Consider the following 13,534-nt stretch of genomic DNA (forward strand, 5'->3'; position numbering starts at 1 on the left):
CCCTGTAGCCTATGTGAAAAGTAAATGCCCTGTGATGTTCACCACCAGCTGCTGTATGAACCTCCTAGGAGGGCAAAAAAATGCTGAGTTGGTGTGTGTTTGGCTGGCACTGTAATTCATGCGTGATGGGATACAGTCCCATCTTTTATATTGCAGTCCTACTGCGATAGGGAACGTCTCGGTCACTTACGTAACCTTGGTTTTCTTAGCAGGGACCAGATATAACAAGTGTGGTGTTTACAGTGTTTTTATTCTTGGGGGTTTGTGTTTCTACGCTCAGATTTCCAAGAGGAAGATGCTTGTTCGTCACCAGTACTTAAGCACTCCTGAGGGGTGGGCTCAGGAGGATGAATGGACTCTCAGCCTCTCTGCCTTCCAGCGAGAGTGAATAAGTGCTTCAATTAGTTCCATGACTACATCATGTCCCATGTGTTATATCTGGTCCCTGCTAAGGGAACCATGGTTAATTAAGTAACCGAGACGTTTTCTTAGGAAGACCGATATAAAGCCCGTTGCAGTAATCAAGTCTATTAGAGATAAAAGCATGGATAAGCTTTTCCAGGTCTGGTTTAGATAGAAGGCTTCCTAAAGAGGTATTTTTAAGGTAGGCTCATAATGACAGATACACAAACCCAGCTGTGAACTAGTCCTCTGCTCTCAGACCATCTTTCTGCTTTCAGCTTTCACAGCACGACATGACAACTATATGTTCAAAAGAAATGAGTTAGCATGCTAGGTTAGATAGTTACGTAGCTAGTTTTCGACCAAACTTTTACAACCCAGTGGAACTGGTTTTAACTGGTGGCAATTCCAGCATTCTATCCATGCAATATTAGTGCATGCAATTGCACTCATCGTGAAAAATGGTTGATTTCTTCCAACAGCTAATCATATTTAAATAATTGCTCTGTTACGTGTACCAGTAATTCTGTATTTTCAGTAATTAATTGAAAATTTGATTGAAAGCATTTATTTTAATTGTACTTGCATACACCGAAAGCTGCTGGTGCCACGAGGGACAACATGTATCAACACAACAATACAATGAGCTAAAAAAGATTAAGAGTACAACAAAGTGCAGTGGTATAGAGTTCAAGTACTCCCACTGAGGTACGTTGCAAATAAATAGAGAATAATATGAAGAGATTCCATGACAAAAAAATTGAAGTGTTGCCCATTACATATCCAGCATAACAATACGTTTGCTATGTTTTGAGAGTGGTTTAAGTTATCCATCATATGCGCTGTTTCCCTGGGCATTAGTCCAGCGGTGATCCATATACCTCCACTTCACATAGTGTCAGGTACTCTTTACGTCCAGGAATAACCACGGTAACATAGCGTCCCTCCATCCCATTACACTCAAAGGTCTCGGAAAACCCAGGAGGAATAGAAGAGATAACGGCACACCTGAAAAGGGTATAGTTTTTTTTTAAATTCACATTAATACAGGGTTCTTGAGCTATACCATCCTGTCATTGTTTTAGTAAGTATTCCAAATAGTCTAGTAGTCCTGTCAGAAAATGTGTACAGGGCAACGGATGTAATACAGTGCAGTTATTAGAAAAATAAAACATGTCAAAGACAATGATACAAAGGACCAGGGGCGTTATTATAGGGGTTGCCGTAGGTGCAGCTGCACCTGGGCCCATGGGGTGTCGGGGCCTGTAGCGGGGCCCAAAGATGGAAGGGCGTTGCTCGACGGGCCCCCTCCCTGCAAGCGACGGGCCCACAGTTTGTCTCAGTACAGCGTCAAATTTTCCTGGAAATGCTTATGTTTAAATATGCGCTTTTTATTTTATAGACTGTAGTGCCAAGTGCTATATATACACTTGAAAAGGCAAACTTATCTCAGTCATGGCTGTTGTTATTTTTTGGGGAAAAATAGAAATGTATAACAAAATCATCTGCTTATCCTACATACACTATAGGAACTATCAAAAAACTATTCAATAAAATTAACAAGTTCTTGTTTTCTTTGGTATTTTTGTGATCAGCAATGATGATTGCTGGGTAATATGTATTTTGTTGTCCAATGTCAAGTCTCTATTTGATCATGTGACAATACAATACGCTTTAGTTAAACCAATTTGAAGGTCTGGAACAAGTCTGGAAGGTCTTGAGCACAGCACAACTTGTACTCGTAACAATGCCTTTTAAGCACAAGAGAGGAAGTAGAAAATGGCAAGAGAAAAAAGAACAGGAGGAGAAGGCGGCAAAGGTGCCTAAATTAGATTATTTTGGCTTTTTAATAGGGCTGTGAAACAATTAAAAAATTTAATCAAATTAATCACAGGTTTCGGTGGACAGTAACATTATAATTTTGACAGTAACATTAACATTTTATTTTAACATTAACACATTTGTTGGAGAGACTAGATATGTACTTGTAGTCGTTATAATACTAGTTGACATGAACCATAACTGTTCATGTCAACTGGGGATGTTCTCTCAACTAGATAGTTAGCTAGATAGCATAGTCCGTTAGCTAGATAGCATAGTTCGCTAGCTGGCTAGCTGCAAGAAGCCTAATTTACTTTGGAGCAGACATAAGTGTGTTTGTTGATCTTTGATACATTGAGTTGGTTGCGGGGTCTCCCACACTGTTAAATCAACAGCCGGCACCTTTCCTCCTTTGTTTTGGGCTTTAGAAATGCAGAAGAAAACGAAGTGTCGGTCTAAAATCTCAGGGTACCTTTTATCAGATCTAGTCCCGTATGAACACCGTTTCACCATGCTGCTCAGACCTCAAAGTTGTCGTACCCTATACTCGTAATAGCGGTTGCTAAGGTAGGATTGGACGAGGGCCGTTCTAGGGAGGAGTTTCGTGAACGGTCAATTTGGGTTTATTGTCAATTAGTCAATTAGTCTCCAGCCCACTGAGTCAGCATTGCAGCAATCCAGCTGGTATTTGCATCGCTGCTTCTGCCCTCAGTGGTGTGTCAGCAACCATGCAACAGGTAACCCTGATAGATAAACATTTCAAGACAAGTTATAGCCTACATACATTATGGTAGGGCAGGATTACTAGGCTAAAAGTTGGCTAAACACTATCTATATCGATAACAAACATCTTTAATTACGTTTTTTGTAGATGCGGTTGCGTAGGGAACACTTGTTTTTTTAGCGTTCACTAGGGGGGCCCATCATAATATCTTGCATCTGGGCCCGTCGTTACTACGTTACGCCACTGGAAAGGACATTATGTTAACTCAGAGCTACTTTGGTGTCAATTTGGTGTTGGTGTCAGATATAGCAAGAAATTGAGATACGAATATTACCTGGGGTTGTTGATGCCGTTGTTGTCCAAAGAATTTCCTATTCTGATTTCAGCTCCATTCAGTCTACTGGGAACACTATCCACAGTGTTGGTAATTATCACAGAGAAGACTTTATATTTTTGGAGCAAATCCACTCTCCACCAAGGGTTGAGGTGAGCTTCTGTGGTGCTACAGGAACCATGGCCATATATGCCGTCACGATTCCCATCAATGGCATTGTGTGCAAATGCTTGTCCATAAAGGTCTGACTGAGTTGCTCTTGCTCTTAAAGCCACATTCTCACCTGCATGGAAACAATTAGAGAACAATGACAAATAACAACTAGTCTAACAATTATGTACAGTTAAAGCAGTATAACTGAACAATTGCTAATCACTAATAAGATGCTAGCGGCTAAAACTAGCTAAATGAAATGTGCATACTTTGACCCTATAACAAACTAGTTAGTCAACAACTGTCCTAACGCAGTCAAACAACAAGCAAGTGCAACACAAGACAAAGCAAGACGGCTTATAAGCTACTTACAAGTTCGGCAGAGAGTAGAAACTGCTTTAGCCAAGCCTACATAACGCACAGTGGTGGGTAGAGTACTGAAAATTGGTACTCAAGTAAAAGTACAATTACCTCCTTCAAAATCGACTTGAGTAAAAGTAAATATTCCAATTGGAAAACTTACTCGAGTAAGAGTAAAAAAGTACTCTGTTTAAAAGTAACTCAAATTACAAGTTACTTTTTTGTGTTGGAGTGTTTGGATCAATGAAAAACATAACGTGAGTAAGTCAGAAAGAAATGCACTCTTGACACATTTCTTGCTTCATTGTATCATGTATGTTCTTTTTTTTCATTACACATCTCATAGATTTCATAGAAAAAATATTGACCATGTAGGAGATCTCATTCTTTCTCATGGAGAGAAATGCCCTCTCTCTCTCTTTCTGACTGCAAAAGCATTGTTATTTACAAGATCATCCCGGTTAGAGAAAAAAGATGCCATGAATCACCTGCCATTTTACAAATGTTTTACTTATTCGTGCTAGCAATTCTGACAGTATAACTTAGCTGCCTTTTGCAAGCTAGCCAAGTAAATAAACATGATGCTGACGGTGAGTTGCAAAAAATATTATTACATTGGAGTGGGGACTGCCCCAGGACCAGCTTCGTCCATCTTCTCATCCATAGTGGCGGTGATTAAAGTTATAGTCGTAACGGTCGACCTGAAGTTGTCTCCTGCGCGGCTATGAAATGACAACAATGTTGCAACCTGTGGAGGGCGCGTCGATAACGCATAGCTAACTGACCTCTACGTTTTTACCCTCTGGTTGCCGTGTATGCTTGTATTCCAGTAAACAAAGATATGTGTACTTTTATCACAATACTCATTTTAATGAAAGCACAATGGAAATGTCACTGAGTAAAGAGTAGAATTCTAGTTCAAATATTTACTCGAGTAAGAGTAAAAGTGCAGACTTTATAAAGGAATGCAAAAAGTTCTCGTTACCCGAAAAATGTACTTTTTTACTCATTTGCGTTCCTTGTAACGCGTTACTACCCACCACTGATAATGCAGTAATATGCCTACGGACCCTTGTATGGCAATGGCACGAAAGAGATTCTCCATATAAAAAGTAATTGTAGCGTCCCAATTTTTAGCAATTGTTTTAAGGTAAAACTGCTTATCCTATTCCTAACCCTGAAGTACAATTACTATATAATGCCACTTTAAAAAACATGCCCTGTCTGAAGTGGTTGAGTAGGTTTTATGGAAATTCAATTGCTTTCAACCAGGTGCATCATCTCTCAACTACCTCTTTTCCTATGCTTATATCGCATAAAATTAGCTTTGCTTGTTTTCGGGACAACTTTGACCATGACCTTGACTTTGAAAAGTATACTGTATGTGTTTAGTGAACAGGAAGTAAAATGCCTCTTGATCTTAAACAAGTTTGGGGATACTGAAAAATACATTAATTGGAATTGTTTTAAAGCTTTTCCGTCTATTGACAAATACATGTACAAAGTTGTTTCAATATTGCTACATTTTAACACACTTTTATTTTAAATAAAATATTTTGTGTATGTTGTGTTACGTGATATATATTTACAAGGACAATGCTTACCATTTGGAGCTGAATAGCCATAAACCTTCACCTCACAAAGTGTCAAAGCCTTGCTGTTTCCAGGCAGAACAACATTAACATAGCGGCCCTCCAACCCTTTATCCCAACTGAAGGTGAGGGTTCTCCCAGCTGGGATAGAGGATATAACCCCTGCCCTGAAAGTGAAGTCAAGAGTTATAGTGTGTTGTGTCAAATATTCAGTGCTTTTATATGAAAACAAAACAATGAGTTTGCCTTATCATGAAAATAATTTTGGCAAACATGCCAACACAGAATATCTCTACTTATGTACGTATTAACTCAATTCATTAATTGGTTGATTCATTACTGAATACACTCCTTGCATAATCGCATGTTACAAAATAAACATGTAGTTTGGATCAAGGGATTAGGGTACATTGAACCTAAATCTTTACACTTTACACTTCACTCAGTGAAGCGGTTTTGTAAGACATATTGACTTTACAAACCACCTACTGCAATACAGTAATATCAGGGGAAGGAGTAAACAATATTCATTATCATTTAGTTAGATTATAAACTCTTTTTGCATTTGCAGCTGCTCATTGAAATGAACCTTGGGCCTATGCATTAGAAATTCTGAAATAACCTCTCAACCCATTCACTTTCAATCAGTTAACCACTACAGAAAATGAGAATCTTACAGTGGATTTTGATTCCCATTGTTCCGCAGGGAGCTGCCAATGTGAATTTCAGCTCCGTTGATTCTCTCAGCGCAGCAGTCTCCTCTGTTGGTGATGGCCACTGAAGTAATAGTGTACTGCCTCAGTAGATCAACCCTCCACCAGGGATTAGTCTGTGCATCAGTATGAGTGCAAGATCCATGATGAAAATGTGGGTCACAATTTCCATCTATGGCATTTTGGGCATGACCTTCCCCTGAATGGGGTTTTCCAACCAGGTCTGACTGGGTGGCCTTTCCATACAATGCTAAATTTCTAGCTGTAAAGAAATATTTTTCACATTAATATGACTTGAAAGACAACAGTGTATCTTATTTAGTTTTCTTCGTTAATATGTGTGTAAGAAATGCAGCATTTTGCCATGTTCTAATTATTGAAGCATGTTTTTATAAGCGAATTATACCGATATCATCTTCTTATTCATTTTCATGGTGAGTTTTACTTTAGGGGAATGGTGAAGTGGGCCTAAGAGTGAGGTTTCTGCATGCCTGTTAGGCAGTTAGATAACTGCCTTAAATGTGGATTCCATGAAATAATAAATGCATAGTATAATTTAACATTGCCCTGTTTTTATTATGAGCCATTAATCCCTAAAAGAATAGATAAGTGACAGACAATGAGTCTGATGATTGGGACTGATGCTGTGCCTGTTGGGACTGTTTCTCTAAGGCTGTGTTTACACTGCAGGTCGTGATGCCCAGTTCTGATTCACTGCCTATATCCAATTTGTTTTGACCACCTATTTGCATCTACTTTAAAAACCAACCCATAGCCGATTCCTGTGTTGACGCTTGCTTAACACTTGAAACAACCCACATGCGTACAAGAGGGTTTGGTCACTGAAACTGAAAGTAAACAACCAGCTGGCACTGCACTGGATGCAAACTAATTAATAAGCATTTTCAGGGGTCTGTAAAATATTGGTTCTTTTTTAAGGCGTAAAAGAAAAAGGAGAACCCTTATTGCATGTGAAAGTAAAGTTATACGTCATTAAAAAGCTAAGCATTATAAGGTTGTCATATTTCCAATGACATGCAAACCGGATTGACAGGTAATATCTGATCTGTCCAGGGGCGTAACTTTAGGAGGTGCAGGCCTGTGGAGTGTCGGGGCCCGCAGCCGGGCCCAGTGATATACATACGTCTCTCGACGGGCCCCCTCCAGTACTGCGGTGTCTAATGCTATATGCTCTTGAAAAGGCAAACTTATCTCCATCATGATATTTTTAAAAAAATTGGGGAGAAGTAACAATTTATAACAAAATCATATGCTTATCCTACATGCACTTTAGAAACTCAAAAAACTATTCAATGAAATTAATAAGTTCTTATTTTCTTTGGTATTTTAGTGATTAGCATTGATGATTGCTGGGTAATATGTATGTTGTTGTCCAATGTTAAGTCTCTATTTGATCATGTGACAATACAGTACGCTATAGTTAAACCAATTCGAAGGTCATGACCTAGTTCATTGAGTCAACCTAGTTCATTGAGCAAAGAACAACTTTACTCGTAACAACGCCTTTTAAGCATATGAGTGGAAGTTGAAAAAGGTAAGAGAAAAAAGAACAGGAGGAGAAGGCGGCAGAGGTGCCTAAATTTGATTATTTTTGGCATTTTAACTAGCCCGTCAACTAGTCGCCACGGACAACCCCCCTGCTAGCATCAGTGCAGTAGTTCAGCTGGGATCAGCATCGCTGCCCTCAGTGGTGTGTCAGCAACCATGCAATAGGTAACCTACGGCTAATGTGATAGATATACATTTCAAGACAAGTTATAGCCTACAAACAATATGATACGGCAGGATTACTAGGCCAAAAATTGGGTAAATAGTGGTCGCTATTAGTATTACTTCCTTACTACTCTAACAATTTTTACGGTAAGAAATGTTCCCACTGAGAGTCAAACAAGACTGAGTTCATTGTGTACACACCCATTGCCTCTTGAAATATGTAAGGTGGATTCATTAAACAGTATTTATATCGATAATCAACATCTTTGAGCAGGTATCTGATTAATATCGGATTTATTTCCACATATGAATGTGGCCGAAACGGAACTAAGAATATCTGATTCCATCTGCTTTCTTCCTGTTTATGAGTACATAATACATATGCGTTCTGTGCCACGTGTGAGCAAAACATCAGAACTGGGTCCCTTTTCACAGCTAATGTAAACTTAGCCTAAGAGATCCTCAAGACAGTATGACTGTCTGAAGAGCTGAAGAAGGAACTTAACCTTGACATGACATTGAGCATGACAGAGATCTTAGGGTTCCTCAAACAACTTTGCAATCATTTGCTATATCAGTCACAACAATTTGATAAAGTAAAGAATTCTTTGTTCTCAAGTGACAAACAGTGTGATAAGCATCTGGCAAATAATCGATCACAGTGTGTCATTGTTTACCTTGAGGTAGCGCCATAACTGTGAATGCTGACACACCAAGGAAGATAATCAGTAAAAGTGTCCCCATTCTGATTAAAAAAAAAAACATCTTTTAGCAGTCATTGCATGAGAAATATTGTCTGAAATTGAAATCAGTCTCTCTCTTTTTCTTTCACATACTGTTTAATATCTGATGGCCTCATAATTGAAGTCTGAGCCACAGACAAGAGTAGAGTAGCCACAGACAAGACTGAGAAGTCTAGAATAGGTATTGTCATTCACAGCACTAATACAGCACTCCGTGTGTAACAACAGAACTCATGAAAAAGAAAAATCATGAAATAAATTACTATGTTATTAAACTCTATATTATCCAAAGGAAAATGATCCCTGTGCTCTCTCTCCTCCCTCTCTCACAGACACACACTCTCACACACATACACACACACACAGACACATGCACACACACACATAGACACACAGACACACGCACACACACACACAAACACACAAACACACACACACACAAATACGCACACGATTTTTTTTTCAGGTAAAACTCCCATAATAACTATTAATAAACACTTAGAACCGTCTACATCAGAATGTTGGAATAATGGAAATAATTTCCCTCTTACCTTGACATGGTCTGCTTTTTTTGATAGGTGTTGGAGACTTGTGTTTCTGTGAAGAATTGTTGAAGTGTTGTATTGCTATGAAGCTTTCTACCCATATTTAAACCCCATCAGCCAGTTGTTAACCATTAACAACTCCTTCTTAATTGAGGAAATTCTTGAAAATACAGTTGTCAAAAACAAGAAGCATACAGTTCATCAAAGAGATAATATAAGTCACGTTCTGCCATGCCTCAGCAGCAGATGGACCTTGTATCTATCTATTCAGTCAGCTACTCTGATAAGATAAACACAAAGGGTACAATAAGGAAACATTTTTATTTTTGTGTTGTCCAAAAGCCCAAATATAAAGACAAACACACACCCATTCAAAGATTCACTGGAAATATAGTGTGGCAGATTTAAGATTTTTAAGTGTCCATGCTTAAACTTCACTTTGTAACAACACCTGAATTTGCTCTGTGGACTTGCATTAACATCTAAAATATGACTGTAAAAAATCCAAGAGGATATTTAAAAGATGGGATTTTCAAAGTCTCTGTCTCTCTTACACGCACACACGTGCACACACACACACACACACACTCACACACACACACACACACACACACACACACACACACACACACACACACACACACACACACACACACACACACACAAACACAAACACAGCCTTCTGACCTATACCCCATCAGCCAGTTATTATCCATTAACAGGTCCTTCTTAATTGAGGAAATTCTAGGCCACTATCTAGATTGCTTGTAAAAATGGTTGTCAAAAACGGGAAGCATGTAGTGAATAAAAGAGATAATAGTAAAAGGACCTCAACAACAATTGATCTTAGTATCTAAATAATCAGTTAGCTATTTTGATCAGATAAACACAGAGGGTACAATAAGGAAAGAATTGTATTTCAGAGGTCCAAAATCCCCAATACAAACACACACACACACACTCTCAAACAAACACCCACACACATACACACACACACAGACACACACACACACACACACACACACACACACACACACACACACACACACACACACACACACACACACACACACACACACACACACACACACACACACACACACACACACACCTAAGGAAGTCACATCAGCTGGATTTTCAGCCTGGCTCAGTGTCTTCAGAATATGTGCAACCTTGAATCTCTGTGAGTTACCCATTCTCTTTAATTCATCAGATACCACAGGTGCTAAAAGGAAATAGTGAGTTGATCAAAATGAATTCACCCTAAAGTAAGTCTGACTTTTTTAGATTGCATAATTTAATGGAAAGCAATTAAATAAGGATATCTTGGAAACACTACAATGATTGTACGGTCCTTTGAAATGTGCTTTTAAAGGCACCCAGTGCAACTTTATGTAAACATTCAATGAAAAATAAACATTCAATTTCTAGTCTTTTTTACACGTAGTAAGTTTCAATAACTCCATACCATTACATATCGACATTCAAGGAGCAAAGATGAGACGTCGTTGTGTGGTGAGAACTGATAGAAAATCGTAAACAACAACAATCGCCGGTGGGGAGAAGCCATTTTTCCATTGACTGGAAGCCTGCTTTATTTATTGTAGGTTACAAAAAATAAAGAAAATGGCGGCGATTGTTGTTGTTATCGATTTTCTATCAGTTCTCACCACACAACAACGTCTCATCTTTGCTGCGTGAATATCGGTATGTAATGGTATGGAGTTATTGAAACTTACTACGTGTAAAAAGACTAGAAATTGAATGTTTATTTTTAAGCCTCGAAAGTTGCACTGGGTGCCTTTAATATGGATGTTACTTGATTGAGGGGTCTGATGTTAAAACATATGAAAAGCCTAGGTGGAATCACTGGACCCATCCAGGTGCATTGATATATGTTCTGACGATATCAAGAAATTGGACCAGAGAACTCTTTCTACACGTTTTTTGTCTGTGTACCCTTTTCCTTTGACTTGAAAGTTGATAGTGCTTATAAGACTTAAAAGTGCTAATATGTTTTACTGTCAAGTATGTGTCTACTGTTATGTGCGCACTGTCATGTATGTCACCAGTGTAATGGCAAGAAGAGGGTTCAAACATGCAGTCACACAGTGATCTTCGGTTGTGTCCACAGAAACCGTTCATGATTCAAAATGGCATTATTTCATACAGCTGACATAGTTTGTTAGAGAGGAGTTCCACTGCACCTTTAATCCAGTGGGTCATTACATGTCAGACATCCAAAGGAAAACTGCATAGAAACTGCAAAATATGATTATGACAAAACATTTTTTAATGTTTAAATTGTATTGGTTTGATGGGTGATCCAAATTTAGCTTCATGACACATCCATAATGCCATAGATAGTAACCGAGATTCCCACGGATACCTCGGCTCCTGCACACATACTGCCTATCATGACACCTCAAGGTGGAAAGTTGATCTGCTGGGGAAATTCAGAGTTGACTGAATGGAACTGAGCTAGGGTTGGCAACTGCGTCAAAAAATTAAGGAGACATTAACCCGGTGTAGATGGTGTGCTAGGTTACCACACAATTTTGACATTTTTGCGGAATGCATGACATAAATAGGTTTGTGAGGTAGAGGTGCATGGATCACCACTAGACTAAAGCCCAGTGATGCTGCAACAGACAACACAACTCATCCTCTGCAGACCTAGAAGACAGGCAGTGGATCACTGAATTGTCTGAAATCTATTATGTAATAATCGCTGAATAATCATATAAAGGGTTCATGATGTTAAGGCTTGAATCATTCAAATCGTAAAATTTGTGTCAATCTAAATATCTGAAATGAAAAAAATATATATATATACTGTAGGCCCTTTGCGTAAACAAATGTCCCATTCCTGTTCCTGTGTGTTAAATACACACTGGATACAAAACAGACGTCTCAGATTCACTGACAGATGGGTACTGATCAGATCATGGTCCACCAGTAAAAAACATCCCCTTCATCAGTGCACACCAGGAACACCACAGTGCCAGAAACATGTGGGAGTTATTTTTTGTAATTCCTATAAAAGTAAACAAACCCCAGTTTCAAGATTTGTGTCAGCCTTTGAAAATGAACACACAGGCAAGGGTTAACATTTCAGAGCAAGAGGCACAGAAAGCAACACAACACAAGTCAGGCAAAAGTCTGTTTACTCTTTTATTAAAAGGCGTAGGCAGCAGTTTTCAAATAAAAAAGACATTCCAACACACAGCAAAGATCTTTTGCACAAAATGTTTAACCAAACTCAAGCTCACTCAAGCACTCAAACTGAGAGTCTCAAAGGAGAATAAAAGACACTGAAGATTCCTTCAAACTTACAATGCAGACCTATTAGGAACTCAGCAGGCACACTATGTGACATGGACACAGGTATTCAATAACTGCAGACTGAAATTGTTTAAATAAACACTCCGCTACTGGTTTGTTTACAGGTGATGCGAGGGATGTGTAGCCTGGTGACACCAGCCTATGTATTTCTGCCTGAATTGATTTCAAGCTCATACTCAGTCTGGCCCAACCCCGTTGACAATCGTCTCCAGGACTCAAAATCCAACCGCACCAATTAGCGAACAGTTCAGAGCTGTGACGCAAAACTCACCTTGGAGGAAGAGACACGAAAAGCTATCGGGAAAGTTGTCTCAACTCTCGAGAACATCAGAAAATTAAAAGGAGAACAAGAGTATTGTCTTGTAAGTTTTATGATTGGAAAGAACGTCGTAGCTCTTCTCCCAACTGGCTTTGGGAAGAGTTTAATCTACCGAATGCTTACCAAACGTTGCTGATTGGTTAAGGGAACTCCAATGATTTTAAACCTCAAGCTAAGCACCCGCCCATCTCGGAAACGAAAATGAACGGGGTTAGGCCAGACTGACTGACGGAAAAAAATGGAGTCACAGGCTGGTCGTGGCCAGGCTAAGGGATGTGGGCCACAGGTGGATTTCTAGAAGCTAGGGAACTGAAACCTGCTCTTTGGCGCTATCTGGTGGCCCCACCGGATGTGAGGTAAACTTAACTAAAAGAAAGTTGTTGTTCTTATTATTTTTGCAGAGCATTTCATAACTTAACTACACACTACTTGAAAGGAACAGAGCTCAGACTCCCAGTAAGAAGGGAAACAGTCGACATGACAAACTGAGGGAAGAAGCGAGAGTCACCATTCAGACGACTCGTCTTCCCAAAGGCAGGCCTGAAACTACTTGTGGAATACAAGAGGTACCGGGCAGCTGGCAACGAAAGATTCACTTCAATCAAAAACTCTTTTTTTTGTAATGTCTACTACTACTTGAAGTTAGCATCCTAGAAGTGAACATTTGAATACATTTTGTCATTGATTTCAGCGTTGAATTAAATCGACAGTATGCATCAATGACCATTATTTTAGGCATGTTTTTATAG

The 13,534-nt window shown here is 39.1% G+C and overlaps 1 protein-coding gene across 1 annotated transcript; it reads right to left on the reverse strand.

The window, feature by feature from the left end:
* Positions 1–1,259: 1,259 nt before the first annotated feature.
* On the reverse strand, positions 1,260–9,135 carry LOC308380119 (fucolectin-4-like; the record flags this gene model as incomplete). The annotated part of the gene is made up of 4 exons (XM_080857392.1): positions 1,260–1,410; positions 3,282–3,564; positions 5,399–5,601; positions 9,128–9,135. The coding sequence occupies 4 exons, from the start codon at positions 9,133–9,135 to the stop codon at positions 1,260–1,262; spliced, it is 645 nt and encodes a 214-aa protein (XP_080713518.1).
* Positions 9,136–13,534: the final 4,399 nt, after the last annotated feature.

This window comes from Sprattus sprattus, assembly GCF_963457725.1.
Source record: "Sprattus sprattus genome assembly, chromosome: 19".
Lineage (NCBI taxonomy): Eukaryota > Metazoa > Chordata > Actinopteri > Clupeiformes > Clupeidae > Sprattus > Sprattus sprattus.